Genomic DNA, 19,801 nt, shown 5'->3' on the forward strand with positions numbered 1-19,801 from the left:
TGACAAGTGCTAATTGCAATGAATCCAAGACCCCAAATTAGTTATCATCACTTTTCTTGTTATTTGAACAGCAGCTGTTACGTAAGACATAGCAGGAAATGTATATAAGCAGTGACAGTCGTTTCTCTCTTCTCTCTCTCTGTCTCTCTATTTCTCACACACACACACACACACCACCATATATGTGTGTGTGTGTGTGTGTGTGTGTGTGTGTGTGTGTGTGTGTGTGTGTGTGTGTATTTTATCGTTCATTGTTTTGTTTAAACGATAGGAACAATATTTTTTGACTTAAATAGACGATCTTTGTCCTGGAGTAACCGCATTGGCCAATAACACCATTGAGGGGCGGGGATTTCCGGCAGTCTCGTGTCTTCATGGTTCATAGTGGGCGTTGAATAGCGTCTTCTTCTTCAGCTCATACTTCACGATAACGTTACCCAAGTTAAGCTACGTCAAACCGGGAAATTTATAGGTTTAGCCGGTCGACGAAGATGACGGAAAGTGCTACGAGTAAGCTGCTAAACGGGGACATTTGTCACCGGACCTCGAATGGTAAAAAGGCCAGTAAAAATGGCTTCGTGAAGGATCACTCTCTGTTTGAACAGCCACAGAAGTATCGCCGCCCCAGAGACAAGGTAAGGCCCAACCGTCAACTGCTAGGGCACATTCATATACAAACAGCTCTTCAGCATAGTTTGAATTAATCCTGTTAGTGTTAGCCTGTGAGCCGTTCGTTTGTATTACTTCTGTTTGTACTGTGGCCACATACTCCTGTGAGGGAGTGTGTTTCCACAGCAGGCATGTGAGTGTGAGTAGCTGCCATATGACTGTGACCTCACGAGTTAGCTGCCATGTCAATGAAATTAGCCAAGACTGAAGTCTGGGCAGTTGGTTCACGTCTTTATTATTATTGTTATTATTTCATATTCCGTACGTTTGTTTTACGCTTTCTCCTTCAGCGCCATTCAGCATAGAAAAAAACTGTAAACCACCGTTAGATTCCTCTTCTTTTGGACATTACTGCTGGTATTTTCCCTCATTTCTAACTTTTATATTTTCAAATTATTCAACTTTATTCAACAAATATTTATAATGTATTTCAGTGGGGGAGACTGTTCAAATCTTCTTTCAACTTACTCATCTTTCATCTCTAAACTACTTCCACATACGTTGACCTACAGACACAAAGTTTGAATGGTGTCTGTGGTGTTCAAAGTTTGAGTTTAATGTTTTTTTTTTCACCCGTTTCAGAGTTTATAATGGGTGTCTATGGAATGTTGGCAATTACAGTGAGAAAAGCCAAATGCCAGAGTGGCATAGATCAAAAGATGCACCTTAAAGTCTTCTCTTTCAACTGCTGCTGTGTCCACAGAGTTTGGTCTACAGTTATCAACAATGCATCTTTCAAAACTAACACATGTAACCTTTTTAAACTGTGGATGCAAGTGAAGGGAGTAACTTCTAACCAACCCATAGAGACATACTGTGTTGTATTTTTAGTTAGTTTGTCTCAACAGCAGGAAAGACTCCACTTTTTAAATTGCTCCTGTGGCCACATTTATGACAGCAGGAGCATAACGAACACACTGTTGTGTGTCTGTAGTGGATTCTCCCCACATTTCAGTGATTTAAAGAATATGAACTTTCAATATTCATTCAGATGTTTTGTGATTCTAAATTTCTTTTGGTATTGGTCAGCTTTTTCTCATCTCAATTTTAAAGATGTTCAGCTACTTTCCAATTTTGAAACTACTTCTGTGTGAACTTTAGCTCTTAACTGTTCTACATTTTAGCCTTCAGGTGAATGATTCGGCCTATTTCAGCTCATTCAATATGACATTACATTTCAGCTCAAAACATTCAGCTATCAGCATTCACACTGCAGTTTCTTCAGGAAATGCATTCTCTGGTGATCTCATACAGTCTACACTTTTAGGCCTAATACTATAAACCTCAAGCTAGCTGTTTAAGTTAAAATTAACTTGTACGTACTTTTTATTTTTAAATAAGCATTTCTCTTTAACATATTCCAATCTAGAAAGTCACTACTGTGATTCTACCTTGTATTGGGTTTTACTGCGCTGTATAGGCTACATATACTTATGCTGTCAAGGGGAGCATGCCACCTGATCAGGCCTGACTGCAGTGGAGACTTTTTTCTGTAACTTTACACTCTGTTGTTTTTCACCTCTTGTGTGTATATTGCACCTGTGCCAGGTGAAATCAGACAGGCCTTTGTTTGCGCTGACCCCAGTATGAGACGACTGAGGTCCTGCGGAGTTATTACCACAGAAACCTATCAGTATCCTGGGAGAGAAGGACACCACTACTTTCACATGACACTTGAGCAGGAGAGGAATGTCTTCAGGCTGTGAAGGGTGGGGTCCTTCCCTTTCATTCCCAAGGCAGGAATGAAACCCACAAAAAGAAAAGAAAAGAACTCTTTTTGAAAGTGTTTTTGTTTTTTTGTTTTTTTGTGGTAGTGGAGGTCTGCCTTGTGTTTGTTGTTTTTAGCTTGTTTAAATTAAACACAGAAGGGAGACAGCATTAATCCAACAGCATTCAGAATGCTGATTTCAACACTAATGCATTTACATTACTAGATCCAGATTTTGTGGCTATATTAACAGCTTAATCCTTAAAGATATATATAGACGCTCGTTTTAACATCGTCAAAGTTGCAAATAATGAAATGAATGTATGTGGCGGTAAAGGCTGTGAACCAAAAGATCAGTTTAGAAAAGTTTCTTTTTCCTACTCTTGCCTCTGTGTGAGTCACTGGTAGCGAATATGGTCATCTTAGGGACACGAGGCTGACTGCTGCCCTACCCACCTGCTCCTCAAACCTTCAGTTTATGAGGGCGGGGCCTGTAATGAGCTGGTTTAAGGCAAAAAGTAAAAGCTGATGGAGTCCCAAAAAAAAGAAACCTGGAGCTAGAAATGCGCACATTAGGACCTCTTTAATTTTATTTGGCAATGTCAAACTGGGTGATTGGCCTTGGTCATTGTTATACATGGTATTTACACTTAAACTGGAATTGCTGTAAATGGTGAAAAAGCGTTCTCCTGTGCCTGCTTTGATTGGGCACTCTGCTTGCTGTTGATAAGGCCTTGAATTTGTTGTTGCTTCCTGGTGAGACCTGTGTTTGATGGAGGAATAGGGCTGTTAATAATTTCTCTCTTTTAGCAGCACTGTTTTGTTTTTTAAACTGTTTCCTTCAGTCAGCTAGTTGAAATGAGTGTTCCCTGTTGATCGAGTGCAGTATTTAACACATTTTACAGTAAAGACTGGATTTCAATGACGGATCAATAATCACGTATGGCAAGTTTATCAAAAAATGGTTGGAAGAAGGATTTGAGCTTGCAGAGTGAAAGATCCTTTCAGCTGACAATTAGACATAATTTGTTGTGTCTGATGTGAACCGTACACCAAGAGCTGCTCTTATTATGTATACAGTGTAATATGATCTGCTGAACTGCAGAGGAAGCATGAGAAAGAGCAAACATAAAGGGTTGTTTTTTGGCTGTTTCTCTGGGTGCAGTTTCAGTGATGCTCGTCTATAAACAAATGGGACCTCTGGTGTAGTTTTTATTTTATTTTTAAACAGAGTAAATCTGAAGCCAGGCAAACTACATCTAGTCTTGTTGGCTGCCATCGGTATGCAACAGTCTGTTTGAACAGTGCACTTGAACAGGACTGTTTTGTGCTCACTGCTTTCAGAAAACATGGCTGCCCGAGTGCTATTCTCTCAGTGCTGTTTCAGTGAACCTTTACCTGTGTGGTTGGGTTTAGTTACACACCCTGTGCACACACATGCACGCTTCTCTCCTGGTCATAAGCTCAAAGGTGTTTCTCGGAGAGGCATGACTGGTCATATGCGATATGGCTGCTAAGCTGCAGGGCAGAGCAATGTAATGAGTAACTGCCCTCATCGGTTTACTGTTACCAAAAAAATCTAATACCCAAGCTTTTTTATTATTATTTTTTTCAATGTTGTGCTGCTCCACCAATCTATGACCACATTTATATCACCTCACAATCCAAGATCAATATAACTATTCATAAAGCTCAGTGACTCAGAGCCCTAGAGGGAATGGGCTGGGGGGGGCTGCAGTGACACAGGAATGCCTCAGTGTCCACGAATATATGTGCTTATTGTGTAACTTTTAGCTTTCTGACAGTCTTTGCAAGACAAACTCAAACTCCAGCTTAAACCGGAGTGACCGCTGTGTTTTGGAGTTCTTGTATAGTAGTAGTAAGTGAACAGATCTGGCGAGATGCGGAAATGGTCTTAAATCTATATCTCACACTCAGATTGGCTGGTTGAATCTGCACAAAGATGTTTAAATTTCACTTGTTAATTGAAATTGAGATTCTAACCTTTTGTTTTGTTTTTTGTTGACTTCCAGAACCAAAATGTCCCCCATAATTCCAGCTTGTACAAGAAACCATTTGTGGAATCCTTCGAGGAGACTCCTCTATGGGTTGCTGTGCTCACCTACATGGGCTACGGTATCCTCACCATCTTTGGCTACCTCAGAGACTTCCTTAGACACTGGGACATTGAAAAGTGCCATGTGGCCCGTGAGAGAGACGAGCAGAAGGTAATGAAGTGTATACTGAAGTTTTTCACATACAAGACAAATTCAGGGGACAAATTCCAAACAAGAGAAAATAATCTAGTCGTCCTACTTTTATTGCAACATGTTTTATGTTTGAATTTTGGATATTTGATGAGTTGGTGTTCATGTTATGTTGTTTTACATCTGGTTCAGAGATTGCTCCTAATTTAAACTGTCAAGATTATGTTAGAAATCGTCTGCACTTTCTCGCTTTCTTTCTGCAGGATTTTGTCCCCCTCTATCAGGATTTTGAAAACTTTTACACCAGGAATTTGTACATGCGGATCCGAGACAACTGGAACCGCCCTATCTGCAGTGTTCCTGGTGCCAAGGTGGACTTGGTAGAGAGAGTAACTCACGACTACAACTGGACGTTTGAGTAAGTCGCTTGTTTTTTGTGTTGTTTTTGTGGTTCTTTGTCTCCATGTGTTTATTTTGAATAGAGGTGTTTCACACGAAGGTCATTACTCCCCTGAGAGGTGTGTGTGTCTGTTCCATTAACATGCACTTTAAGTCACTGACCTTGCAGTTCTGATAATGAGAGTGACGTAGTCTCTCCGAGGTGTGTATTTCTGTGTCACTGATTTACACTCACAGTTTACTGACCTTGTGTTTCTGATAGTGAGTGATGCAAGGCATGATTCACGTGGTTATGTTGAAACCACTGCTTTCTGTCACATGATGTCCTAAGATACACCCTACACAACTCATTACAGTAAAGTATGAAAGAGAAATCATCCCTGAACATGCTGACATCCCAAAGCAAACTGGCAGTCGGTCCTTTAAAGCCTCAAATGTATTTCCCTTACACCTGTAGATTTCCAGAGGTACTATTTAGGAAAATATGATTAGACGATAATGACGAACCAAATTAGATGAGTGAGTTGATCATTTTTATTTCTGTGTTTACTTCAAGGGCGTTCAGAGTGCTTTAGCTCAGTGCCCTAAAAGAGCAGCTTACTTCTGTAAAACTTTAAATACAAACAGATTCCTGTTCTGCCAGGAATCTCTCGGCATACAGTTTTTGTGCTGATGTTAATGCCAGAGGAGGTTTGGAATTCTGTAGTTAATGAGTCTGCAGAGCTTTGGCGACTTTTACCTACGATTAGAGCTGGGCGATATAAGATTTTTTCATATCACGATATGTTCTTTTCATTTCAGGCGATAACGATATCTATCACAATATAAGCCAAATAACTATTTGTAAGACTGTGCCGTTGCTCACAAGTAAAATGTGAAATAATCAGCAGCTTGTTTTTATTTAAATATTTATTTCCCATAATAAGTTCAACAGGGTAGATGTACTTAAGGAACATGAGACTTTTTCAGATAAATAAAGGCAAATATTGCAAACTACACAAAAGGCAGCCGCTAAAGCGTTTAAGTTTCAAAATAGAACAAATGAAACAGACTAAATTGTCAATTCCACTTAGAAACAAAATATTAATTCTAAAAATAAATCTTAGTTTGTTTTACAGAAGAACAGACAAAATTGACTAACTTTTGTCAATATCAAATAAACTGAGAACTAAAAGGAAATTCTCAATCTCTCCTTGTTGTATAGCTGAGCTTTTCAAACAGTTTTAACAGTTACTTTAGTCTGACAAAAGCCAAATGACGAATTAGCGCTTCCAGTCAGAGATTGAGCATGCACTGGTTTATTGTATTTCCAGACTTGCTTTCGGCACAATTTACAGTGGGCGCTGCTCTGTTTTTGTCAGACTTGAAATAGCCGAAATACCTTCACACTACAGAACTTCTATGGCTCTTCCGTTCGACAATCTCTCCGGCATTGGAACCATCATCTGTTTTCTCTTCGGTCACGCTCGGTTGATTTTTCTCTAGTCAGTCATTTCCTCCATTACCGCTGGCTGCTTCCCAAACAAATACACATGTGCGGCACGTAACAAGTCACGTGACGCTGCGGCTGTGATTGGTTCGGCTCTGCGCTACTTAATTTGGATTGGCTGTTGTTCCTTTTTTTTTTTTTTTTTTTAAAGAGGACAAGAGAGATGAGGCCTATCGCAATAGTTTAACGTTTCCTCGATAGAAAAGTTATTTCGCAATACATATCGTTATCGTTCTATCGCCCAGCTCTACCTACGATCCACCGTAACTTTAAAAGGTCCACTGCTTTGTAGCTGAGTTGTTGTGGTTCCTAAATGCTTCCATTTTGCAATAATGCCACTTACAGCTGCTCATGAAATGTCTGGGAGGGAAAACTTTCATGAACTGACTTGTTGCAAAGGTGGCATCCTGTCACAGTGCCATGCTGGAATTCAGTGAGCTCTTTAGAATGACTGATTATATCACAAAAGTTTGTGAAGGCAGACTGCAAAGCCAGGTGTGTACGGCATTTGGCAGTAGGGCTGAAAACAGGTGTGGCCCAATACTTTTGTTCATAAAGTCCGGCTCTGCTCTAAGTTTCTTTCTGTTAAAGGGGATGTTGTTATTTCTCCCTATTGTAGGTAGCACGAGCTAGCACATGCTACCTACAATAGGGTACAGTAGGGTCTTTATAATGTTAAGTGATCTGTAATTAAAGAGTTGAAAAGTTTATTGACAGCTACTGAATTTAGTTCAGTAGCTGTCAATAAACTGCTCTGCTTATTTTAAAGACTATCATTCTTTAAAAATATTTCTCTGATTAGTATCTATTGTTTTAAAAAATGCAGCATACCTGCCAAATTCTATTGATAACATAAGTTTATTGTTCCAATGCGCATGATAACATTGGAAGCTGAAATGTAAACACTAAAAAAGATTTGCATTGCAAAATGAGCAAACAAGGTTAAAGAAACAACTTTTTTTAAAACCCAATTTTCTGTCTCTTCCCGTCAGGCATACAGGCAAAGTGGTGAAGGACGTTATCAACATGGGCTCATACAACTACCTCGGCTTCGCTGAGAACACCGGAGCTTGTGCCGATGCTGCTCTCGAGGTCACCAAAATGTATGGAGTGGGAGTGGGCAGCACTCGCTGTGAGATGGGTAAGGGGTGAAATCTTTTGAATGTTGACATTTGGTCTGTGAAATCCTTCTTGTGATTCGTCATCCTTCAAGGATGCTTTTTTCCACTATGAGTAAAAGTGGAATTGCCCAGACTCTCCACTTCCACTTAAACCGCTGCTCCACATTTGTTTTCACTTTCAGGATGCATCAGTAGCCACAGCTCAAGTGCTGAAATAATAATCTGTGATGGGAGCTTTGAAATTCAAATCCTTTTACAGTTCAGCACCTAGTATGCTGCTCTCTTTTTCTCTTTTTTTCTTTACTTTTTTTGGGGGGGGTGTAGCTTAAGGGAAATGGACTGACTTCACCGATATGATAGAAAAGGCAGCGTGACTTAGAGAAAAGTCTGTAATTTAAATATTAGAGGAACCTGAAGAGCTGCTGTGATTTTTCAGGAAACTTGGACATCCACGAGGAAATGGAGCAATTGGTTGCCAGGTTTCTGGGAGTTGAGTCAGCCATGGCCTTTGGCATGGGTTTTGCAACCAATTCCATGAATATTCCTGCTCTCATGGGGAAGGTGAGGAATTTCATTCACTTCCATTGTCACTCAAATGTATTCATCTGAGTCTGTACGTATGTTATCACGTTGAGCCCTTTGTGAGTGTTGGTAACAGCAATTTCTGCTGAGGAAACCCACCTCTTCCTGTATAAAGTGAAAATGGGATACTTACTGGATACCAGGCGAAGATCCTGCCCTCCCACAGAGCTACTGCCCAATGTCACTTATAAATGTAAAACTAAATACTTTACAAAGGCCTTGCCAAAACAGTTGGAAAAAAATCACTCCATTCATAATACATCCTGGTCAAACAGGTTTAATCGGGGTCTCTGGGTGTGGGGCCTGGGGTGTTGTGTTGGTGGGAAAACCAAAATGTGTTTGGCACAATCATGCATTCAGATCATAATTCAGATTGCAGAGGCTGCCAGAGGGGATAGGATTAAAAAAAAAAAACAACAACAACAACAAACAAAAACAGGGTATTTTTTTCAGATGGATAGCCACGCTTGTAGAGTTCAGGTTGTTCTAAAACCCGTTAGTTTCTGGGAAAGTTTTCAAAACATCTGAGTGTTGGAATTCCTGTTGTTCCAGCCGTGATGCTTTTCTTCTGTAGCTGGTGGGGAGGTAGAAACCTGTGCTGATAGGCGCGTGTCACTGCACCTTGTGAGTCAGAGCATACGTCTTTATGACCATTAATGACAAACGTGGGAAAGGGAACAACATCGAGACTGACATTTAATCAGACTGCTCTGGTCATAAACATTAATAAATTCTTAACTGTGGTTGTCACGTTTCTACTAGCTCACATCCTTGTCCTCATAGTGTGATGTTGTAACGAACTCGGGTTTTCATTGGCTAGAGGAACTTTTATTTGACCGTTTGGGCGTGTTGATTTTAAGAGCTGGGCAGGCTGCCATTTTGCTATGTTATCTGTTTTCGGTTTGTTTGTTTTTTAAACGGGTTGGTATTGCTTTTAATGATGTCTTTTTTGCTTTCAATCTGTATGAACTTAACAATTATCGATCCATTTTTTATCTGTCATATTTAATTCACTCTTCAATGTAATAAAAATTCACATTGGCAGGCATAGTGTGTCAGTTACGCGACTTCTTCTTCTTGTAATATTTGCCTCTTGTACTAAAGGCTTACCTTAAGTGTAACCTAAATAACAATAGATCCATCCCTAAACAAGGATGAGCGAAGATAGTTCTTTAAATTCTGAGCTATATACATTTCTGGAGAAATGATGGCGTTCTGCTGTTCTGGCTACTTGGTGAGCTGCTAAAGTTACGTGAAAATGTGTAAACTTTGTCGCTTTCATTTGAAAAATTCATTTCTGTTTGCCGTTGTAGGGTTGCCTCATCCTGAGCGATGAGCTGAATCATACGTCGCTGGTGCTGGGTGCTCGTCTGTCGGGCTCCACGATTCGGGTCTTCAAACACAACAGTGAGTGACTTCCAGTTTTAAACCTCTGACCTGCAAGCAGTTGAGCTGTATTTTGCGTTACACCCAAAGCTTGACATTACACTGGAGACAAAGGATTAGAATGGATCTTTCAACTCTATGCAACAATTAACAATAATTCCCGTTAAGTCAAAAGGATAGCAAAGACATTCAGCGTGGGTGTGTGCGTACATTTCAGCATGCTGCTTTTATAAAATCCAAACTATTTTTTTGGACACTTGCTTACTCACGTCTGCAGTTATACATTGACTGTATTGTTTCCAGTGCTAAATAACACATTATAGGGTGTGGTTATTTTTCGGCTCAGGATAAAAACATGACACACACACACACACCTGAGATCATGACGTGTAGTCAGCAGGCAGGAACCAAGCTGTGTGGCTTCTGAGAAAATGCTCTGTGATCATGAAATATTGACAGAGTTGTTCATCCATTTAACACAGGTCTCATATTTCTGTTGGGAAAATGTTAATCCTTAAATTTGCTTGTCTTTTCATTACTTGGCTTTTCTTACTGTCAGTGATTTAACGAGTAACCTAAAACAAACATTTATTCACAAACTCCTTTGTGTTGTAGACATGCAAAGCCTTGAGAAGCTACTGAGAGATGCCATCGTGCACGGGCAGCCGAGAACCCACCGACCCTGGAAGAAAATTCTTATTGTGGTGGAGGGCATCTACAGGTGCAGACAGCAGTTTTTGTGGTTTTTCAGCACGATAAAATACTATTCTAAAGCATTACACTTGCCTAAACGAAATAATGTACTGCCTTAACGAATTAGCATAGATTATATGCTGTGTGAGCTGGTAATGTATACTTAGTCATTTCAACCTCATAAATACTTCAAATCAAATTAATTATTAATATTTTATGACTATACTACTGTGGTTGGGTGTAAGTTGTTACATGACCATCTGCCACTAGCCAAGGCAGACAGCTGCACCCAAAGAGATAACAATTAGCCACTTCTGATATCATGACACATAGGTGGTGTTAGCAGATTGGTAGTTTAATATGTTAGCTTCTTCAACCACAGCTTCTTTTTTTGGGTGGTGTGGGACTAACATGGATATCTGTCCATGTGAGCTGGTTGATCGGTCTTTGAGCAACATAGCAGCTGTCTGTCTGTGGGAACACAATGAATATGACTGCACATTTACTCCGACAGCATCCTAGTGCAAAGACAAGTGGAAGACAAAAACAACAAGCACGCATGCTACAAACTTTACCCGAGTCATTTAGACAGCCGTTAGCACATAATTCTCCTAATGGGGACCTGATATGTTTAATATGCTGCTGAGAATATAGCCCAGAAGAAGTGTATAGTATAGCTTTTATTTTGGAAAGAGACATTTCTCTGTAATAAACTCTCTTTTCCAAAGATGAGTGATTCCTCGATCAGATTTATTTTGTTGTTTCAGCAACATTAAATTTAAAAACTGTACTTTTGAGTTAAAATATATATTTATAATTTTAATAAATGATAAATTAAAAAGGCATGAACATTTTTTTTTTGTATCACCAAAGTACCGAACCGAACCGTGAATTTTGTGTATCGTTGCACCCCTAATTCCTTGTTCTTTGAAGGGATTTACTATAAGGACAATCAATCCTGTTGATCAATATAGTTCTCAGACCAACTGCCTGAAAGAGTCAGTGCCCTTTACTGATGCAATGTTAATGGAGTTTCATTTCCACAGGGATTTCTAGAGTTAAACCTTATGTTGCTAAAATAGACTGTACTCACCTATGCATAAACAGCCCTGCAAGTGTTAGGCATGTACCTTTTAATGTCAACTGCTTTACACAGCAGCCTTCTGGTGCTTTGGTTCAGATTGTGGGTGTTTGTTAATAATGGCTTTAGGTTTGTTGCAGACGTTTAATTTAGTTTCTTTCTTCTTCTTTTTTTTTTTTTCATAATCCTGAAGTATGGAGGGGTCCATCGTACGCCTGCCGGAGGTCATAGCTCTGAAGAAGCGCTACAAGGCCTACCTGTACCTGGACGAGGCTCACAGTATCGGCGCCCTGGGCCCTAATGGCAGGGGAGTGGTGGACTACTTTGGCCTGGATTCCAAAGATGTTGACATCATGATGGGAACATTCACCAAAAGCTTTGGGGCTGCTGGGGGATATATTGGAGGCAAAAAGGTTAGTTTTCAGAAGGCTAAGTCTAGTCTGTGCAATGTGAAGTAGTCAAAGCAATGGTTCATGGTTATTACAGTATTGAGACACTTACTCATAGTCAATAGTTGAGTAGTTTCCTAACTCCTAAATTGCTTAATTCAGTGTTGGCCAACAGTGTTTACTGGTAAAGTAGAATTCAGCTTCCTGTTTTACAAGATAGGATCTGATTGAGTGTATGCTTTCATTTTGAGCTAGAAACGACAGTTTGAAAAACTCAAGTATGCCACGTTTAAAAATAAAATAAAATAAAAAAATCATGTCCCAACTGTCCTAGTGATACTTTTTTCCCCCCCCCCCCTCACTGTAATTGCATTCTGTCAGGAGCTGATTGACTATCTGCGCCGCCACTCTCATAGCGCCATGTATGCCACCTCTATGTCCCCTCCTGTGGCCCAGCAGATAATCACCTCTATGAAGATCATCATGGGAGAAGATGGGACCACACTGGGTAGGTGGAAAAACTGCTCACAGCTGTTTGGAATACTGGAAGGGAAGTGTAGACGGTGTTTTTATCCATAAACTGTTTCTGATAACTGCTTATTTATTGTTGTGCAGAAACATTTTGGTGGTCAAATTGCAAATAGAAGTTTTGTTAATTAGCCTGGCAAATCAAATATTAAAGTTGAATCTTTAAAATTTTAATTACAAATGGTTTTTGGTATGGTTTGGGGTTTTTTGTTTGTTTCCCCCCTGCAGTTTTGTTTTGGTTGCAACACTTAAGAAATCACTGAAATTTTAACCTTGTGTTTGTGGTCAGTTTTCCTGCTATTATTTGACCTAACCACAAGATGGCAGTATAGACCAGTCATTCAGATATTATTCTGCAGACATATTGGTGGGTTATTGGATGCAAAGTTACTATGGTATTGCTTTTATTTAATTTCTAATCAACTTTGCCAGCTTTTCTACTCCTTCATACGGTCTATATTTTATCACAGCTAAGAGATAAAAGCCAGTGTTATTAGCTAACTGGTAAATATTTACCTATACATAAAGGTGTGTCAGGCCACTTTATCAAAGTGCGTGTGTGTGTTACAGCTTTCTGGGTGTGCTGTAAATGCTGCACAGGTACATGCCCATATTATATAAGAAACAATCTGACAGTGTCACGTGTGACTGCAGCATGGGGTGCAAAGTTTAGTACAAGACACTTCTGATTCTGATTTCTAAATATGTTTAAAAACTGTTGGCTTACTGATGATGGAGTTTTAGGCTCAGAATTTTATCAGGGACTGAGAAATGCAGTATTTATTTATTTATTTTAAAGTATCAGACACATATAGATTAGTTGTCCATGGTACTACGTGTTATAAACATTGAGATTGGAGCGCGCTCTGCTGGACAAAGCATGTGATGAGACCAGATTACTACAGGCACTTTTTTCTGCATTATGTTCTCTTTAAAAATAATGAGAACAAGTCTTGGCTCGAGGAGGGTGGCTATCTGCTGCAACATGTTGAGTTAATAATAAGCTCACCTACAACGTTGATTCTAAATGAACTCTTCCCAAGCCCAGTTGCATATTTGACAACATATACACTGATAGCAATATATCTGTGTTGGTCTGAAGTTAGCTGAGAACATTTGGCAAACCAACATATGTTGGTCAGGCTCTGAACTTTGTGTGATTGTGGCTCTTCCATTTGGTTGTTAACGGTTCCTTTCTTTTGTCCAGTTCAGTCCAGGCTGATGGAAGGCTTTATTCTGCCCCTCCCCTCTCCCCCTTTATGGCTTTCAGATGTGTGTTTCTTTGTATATGTTTGTGCTCCTTCACGCTGTGGGTACAAAGCAGCATGGTGCTCGCGACCAGAGGTCTGTGCAGATCAAACTCTGCTGGACTCTCCTACACACACACAAATAGATGATAGGGTCTTGTTTTCTTGCAGGGTGGGACCCCTTTACTCTTCACAGGGCTTGACTGACTTGGAGTTCCAAAACATGCTGATATAAGATGAAATGAAACTCATTAGGCATAGGAATAAACATCTGGTGTTAACTTTTGTTACTGTCTTTCTACAGTGTCATCAGCTTTTCCTGTAAGTTAGTCTGAGAGGAGTAGGCCAGACCAGCTGACCTTGCAGCATTGCAGCAGTAACTATTACAGTTTGATTGGTTGCAGCCCCGTCAGCCCTCGAAATGAAACCCTTTGAAGATCCAGGCGCTGACACAAAGTCACGAGTGACATTTGAGCCGCCTGCGAAACTGTTGTTGTTGCTGAAAGCCTGTAAGCTTATATTAATCAAATGTATGTAGACAAAGCTTTCATCCGTATATAAGGAGGTTTAAGAATCTTCCACTCTTCTGTGGATACCTTTGGATCCCCTGACTGGAAAAGAAGCATGTGGTTAAGTGTAATGTCAGACTTTGTTGTGTCTCTTAGTGCTCTGAAGCTGCTGTTTCTGCTCCATTCTTGAGCACAGCCAGGCAGGCGCTTTGTGCCATATGGTTATTTGTTGGGTTACGATGCTATCTCTGGAGGCTCAGACAGACTCAGTGAGTGAATCCACAACATGTATCAGGTTGACACATGATTGATGTTGACCTCTTGACCATAAAATATTAGAGTTCTGTTTGACTTCAAAGCTAGTCTTCAAATAACTAGAAGGCTGGAAACAATGTGGCCCTCTTGAGAGTTTTGTACTTTTTTTGTTTGTTTGTTTTTGTTAACATGGTTTTGCTGTTAGAACCACAACTGCGTATTTCACTCTGGATCAGTTGTGCTCAAAAGCGAGCTAAATTGAGGAATAAAGACGTCATGAGTGGTGGTGGGAGGGGTCTCTGTAAAGTACACACTGCTTTCTTCACTTGGCTGCAGAAAAAGAGCAGATAATGAAATTTTACGAAGCTTACAAGCACCAGTAACCAGAACGGTGTGGTTTAAAGGAGCAGCACACCCTCACAGGTGCTTTCACTCTGGCTGATTAGACGTCTGCTCAGGTTGTCTGGAATGCGTGAGATCACTGAAGTTCATGTACTAATAAAGTGCCATAAAAGTGTAAGTTTTCCTGTTCTGACAGGTGCAATGGGGAGTGAGGGGTGGGGGGATGCCAATCAGGAACAATTTGTACTGAAGAGGGCTTATCAGGCAGATTTAGTGAAAACACCTGTGTGGTTGCACCATTGATGTGGAGGGGCTTTAATCAAGGCCGGGAGATGTTACTTGGTGAATACTTGAGGTCTCCAATTGCAAAAAAGTTAACTTAATAGAGATTATAATATTTAATTTGACAAAAATGCGAAGAATCAGTTGATACTTCTTCAAGAGGAAGAAATCTCAGGGAGTAAAGAGTAAACTGACTCAAAAGATTGACTCAAAATTGTGAATAACTCTTCTGAAGCCCAGTTGGATCTCTGTCTACCTTTTCCAGGTGCTGATCGCCTCCGACAGCTTTCACAGAACACCACCTTCTTCCGCAGAAGACTGCACGAAATGGGCTTTATCATCTATGGCAACGATGACTCCCCCGTTGTACCGCTGATGCTCTACATGCCGGCCAAAATCGGGTGTGTTTTTTATTTTGTTTGTTTAGATTTTTTTTGGGGTATAGCTGCACAAGAGCATATGCTCTGTTTTTAATATAACCTTTTACTTAATGAGAACATTAATCGTAGATCCATCGTATGAATAGCAGCACACTGCCCTTTGTCTAAGTTTCCTTTGCTTATCAGCGCCTTCGGTCGGGAGATGCTGAAGAGGAACATCGGTACAGTGGTCGTCGGCTTTCCCGCGACGCCCATCATCGAATCCAGAGCACGCTTCTGTGTATCAGCCGCTCACACCAGAGAGATGCTCGATACAGTAAGTCCCATTTCTAACATGAAACACAAAAGTTTACTTTTATCTTCTCCCCCCCCCCTTACTCATACTTGCAGCATGGGCTGTTTTTACTCTAAAAGTTAATCGTATCTGTGTGCGCATGGAAGCAGAATTGGTGCAAAACTGAGTTGAAAATATTGTTCACTCTTTTAAAAACAGTTTGCAATGTTGCTTTGTAAAGCACGACCTAAAACCAGAGCTTTGCAAAAGTGCCACTTCTGATCTGCAGCTTCCAATAAGTTCTTAAATATCATCAAAGACGTAAAGAGAGGGGCACATCTGATCTCTTCTAAGTGGTCTCCTTCACCACTGAAGCCAGTTCAAGAGTTGTTGTTACAGGATAGACTATTTGATTGCTGAAGACTTAATTTTATCCTCAATGTGATTTAAGAGTTTGTTTTGATCCACTGTGGGTGATCATGGATTCCTGCACTTTTAATCAACTGCCTGCCTGACCGCTGACTGACAGCTTTTTGTGCCTTGCGTTCGAGTCCATGTATGTGTGAGCGTGCCTGTCGAATAATAAATGCTTCCAATATGTCCTTTTATTTCAAAGGAACCTAGAAGGGCCAAGCTGTCTCTAAAGATTACAGCGTGACTCAGGCAGAGACTTTTATTTGAGCTGCTCTGTCTCTCCAAAGACACTTCATTCATCTTACTGGGAAGCTTGTCAACACCATTTGTAATAGTCCGTTTAAACGGCATCAGGCCTGCCTTTGTAGCAGAGCTTCTAGGAGCCGTTTTTTCCGTCTTTGGAAAAGCCAGGCAAAGCGTGGAATCAGAAAAAAGGTCAGGAGGAAGGTAAATTGTTTCCAGGTGCCCTGCAGTGTGTTGCAACACTGATACAGTCTCTGGTGGAAAGAAGTGTTCAGTTGTGGTTTATACAGGGAGCCTTCTGTTCACCTTTGCTTTTGGACTCCTCGCCTCCTTCAACACTCTGACGTGTTAGAAATCAAAGCCAGTCTTATCAGTCTGGCTGAATCCCTTAAGTTTTGGCATGTGTACCGTCTTTTTGTTTTGTTTTTTTACTGTGTGGCTTTCTTCTTGTATTTTGGATCGAGATTAACTGCATTCTTCCTGTTGCTTTGTCAGGCATTGGAAGCCATCAGTGAAGTGGGCGACCTCCTGCAGCTGAAATACTCAAGACGTGAGCAGGCTCTTCCCTCGCTTGGGTGGATGTCCGAGGAGAGTCTTCTTCAGGACTGAGCCTCGTCGTCCTCTTCTTGTCACACAGAGCGTGTTTTCCTAACTCACTGGCCCCTCTCTTAGCGTTTCTCGTCTGATATCAGTCTTATGCCCCCACGTATTTTTGTCTGAGCCAGTGTCTGCATTCATGTTATCCATATTTGTTCACATCAAACTCCAGTGGACTCAAAGCCAAAGTCCCAACAGCTTCACCGCGACCAAAATCAGCCACATGCGTCCGTGTCCGTTGTTACAAAGTCCATTCAGAGCCTTCCAGTTTGTCCTAACTTATTGCGACTGCATCTGTCTAACATAAAGTCTTATTCTTGTGCGCACATTGAATGTGTATCTTATTTGTGCAATAACAGCAGCAGCGTGGTGTTTCTTTGTAATTCAAATAACTCAGAGCAAGGTAGAAGAAGCTCTGCCATGACTTCCTGCTCTTGCACTCTTGAAATCTGATCATAGCTCGTGCTATGATGAAGTCGATAGGAAACGATCATATATGTAAATATTATTTATCACAATGTTGGTAATACTGCCTTGGGGTAGCATCCCAAACCTCAGCGAGAGATGCATTATTTCACGGGAATAAGCATGTGTATACTATATGTATTTATCTGCTTTTGTTTTGTTTTAATCCTAATCACTTTTACTTGAACAGAGAGATTATTGGGTTCTTTTACCCAACCAAAGGTTCTAAGTATATGTATAGATATGTTTTCTAGCCTTCCTGTTAAAATGCAAAGCAGATATTCAAAATTAAAACATTTAACAGGGAAAGAATTCCAGAGAGGAAGACAAAGGATTTTTTTTAACTGCATATTTTCTAGAAATATTTTTCAGCTTTATTTACGGTTTACACCTGCACTCAAAAACTTGAGCCTTGTGTCTTTAACATTTCTATAAGCTAATGAGCTACATGTGATTTCTATCTTGTTTGTTGCTTTCTCACCTGCTGAAATCGTTCTCACTCAAGCGCTTTCATGAGAATCGCCAATCTGAGCACGCTGTATGCATGACGATGTAGGGCTCATCTGATATACAGACAACTTTATTTATTTAACATGTGTTTGTCGATCGTTAGCGATCTCTTTTATTTTTTTATTTGTGGAAACCATTATCTGAGTGGAAAGTGTGTTTCAACTTGACTACATGTCTTAACTTCAGTGCAGCACTACTGACGGGCGTTTTGTGTCCAGATGACGTAGTCACTGAAAACCTGTAAGGTTTGTTTGGTTATAGTCCAAATGTCATTGGGGTTTTCTTTTTGGTTTTTCCCTTCCCCCACTTTATCATTCACCAGATGTTATCATCCTCTGGAATGACATTCCATATCAACCTGCTTTTTGTGTCACATTTGTTTTTTTGACTTTCTGTTTTGGTCCGACATTACTGTGTAAGGTCACCCCAAACATGTGGCTTTACAAGCCACTGTCAAACATTGTTCATCTGAGTGCGTGTTGTTTTTGTGTGTTTATGTTCCATCACTTTATTGATTTGAGCTGCAGTGTCAGTGTAGCCAGTAAGAAACCTGGCCAGCGTCTGGCCAATTCCCGCAAACACTCGATGAAACACAAGTTTAGAGACGTGTGTGTGTGTGTGTGTGTGTGTGTGTGTGTGTGTGTGTGTGTGTGTGTGTGTGTTTAATGTTTTGGGCATTTCAGCACAGCGTGACTGCTATTTGCTGGTCTTTTAAACTGTACATCCATCATACATTAGTCACTTTTTTTTTTTTTTTTTTTTTTTTTGTCGTCTGTATCATTCCAGTACTGTGTTCACACACAAAAAAATAGTTTGACTAACAGATCGGTGATGCATTTGCTGTTAACAAGCAATAAAATGTGGAACACTTCATTATGATCTGTATGCACCCTGACATAAAACTCAGTTTCCTGCAGGGCCGTGCAGTATGTTAAGTCTTCACATTTCTGTCCATGGAGGCAAAAAAAAAAAAAAATGTAATTGCAAACAGCAACACGGCTGTTTTTCTCAGCCTGGTTTCCCCTCACTGAAACTGCAGGTTTAATGTCTGCAGAAATGATTCAAATGCACAGCTGCTTACAATACCTGTAAACTTGCTTGCAATGACCAGTGGAAACTTATCTGTTGCTTTTGCCTTTTGGAATCGTATTTGGGTTGGAGATAAACCACTTAAAGGAGTTTATAAAGCCATGATGTTTGTTGACCGTGCTGTTGGAAACGGTGCTGCAAAGATTAAATCACTTTCTTTGTATCAACTTCTTGAAAGACGTTGTGTTTATTTACCACACACACGCAGACTGCAGGCACAGCTCACGAAGAATACGTTACAAAGGCTTCTTGCCTTACAAGTCAGCATTCCTTACAGTCCAGTCATTGGCTGCCCTTTAACCTACTTTTAAAGCAGTGACACAAATTTAAATTGATTAAAAAATTTCACAGAGCTAAAGCTGAATAATTCACTTAACAGTGTTGTCAAGCTCATCTTACATTCGAGGGTCATGCTTTGATCTTAAGTAAGGAGGACAAGTAAGAATACCCTTTGTCAGCATAAAGATGTCTAACTTCACATTTTATCTCTGAGATATCTCATTATTAGGACAAAGTGCAGTTTCTACATCTCAGTTTACCTATATAAAGATGTAGTAAATGAAATAAATCTGTCACTTTGGGCTTAAATTTGTAAGAAATGTGTAAAATTACAGAGAAGTCTGTGACCTCACTGCCCAGACTGTCCTGTAATTATAAAGAAAGTTTTTGTTAATTTCCTGGGAAATTTCCTATTTTTGTTTATTTTACCGTGGACACAGTAAAACTAGACATTTCTATGGTATCATTTAATTGCTTATCTGTTACTTCATCATTGTAGTATTAATGTGTGTGTCTTTATCAGGAGGATAAGCTGTAACATTTATGAAAATACAAAAAAAAAACAATTATTGCCGGGCCTTATATTTGACACTCCTCCCCTAAGCCACTGGTATTCGAGATTGAAGATAATCTCTAACTTTTCCCAGTAACACGTGAGAGCAT

At 40.1% G+C, this 19,801-nt stretch overlaps 1 protein-coding gene across 1 annotated transcript; it reads left to right on the forward strand.

Moving 5' to 3' along the window:
• The first annotated feature begins 343 nt into the window (after window positions 1–343).
• Window positions 344–19,026, forward strand: sptlc2b (serine palmitoyltransferase, long chain base subunit 2b). Its single transcript, XM_012916584.5, has 12 exons — window positions 344–635; window positions 4,411–4,605; window positions 4,848–5,002; window positions 7,465–7,613; window positions 8,030–8,154; window positions 9,489–9,582; window positions 10,177–10,282; window positions 11,529–11,748; window positions 12,106–12,232; window positions 15,153–15,288; window positions 15,454–15,583; window positions 16,694–19,026. The coding sequence occupies exons 1-12, from the start codon at window positions 492–494 to the stop codon at window positions 16,805–16,807; spliced, it is 1,695 nt and encodes a 564-aa protein (XP_012772038.2). The 5' UTR covers window positions 344–491; the 3' UTR covers window positions 16,808–19,026.
• The last annotated feature ends 775 nt before the right edge of the window (window positions 19,027–19,801 follow it).

Source organism: Maylandia zebra, linkage group LG15 (assembly GCF_041146795.1).
Source record: "Maylandia zebra isolate NMK-2024a linkage group LG15, Mzebra_GT3a, whole genome shotgun sequence".
NCBI classification, from domain to species: Eukaryota; Metazoa; Chordata; class Actinopteri; order Cichliformes; family Cichlidae; genus Maylandia; species Maylandia zebra.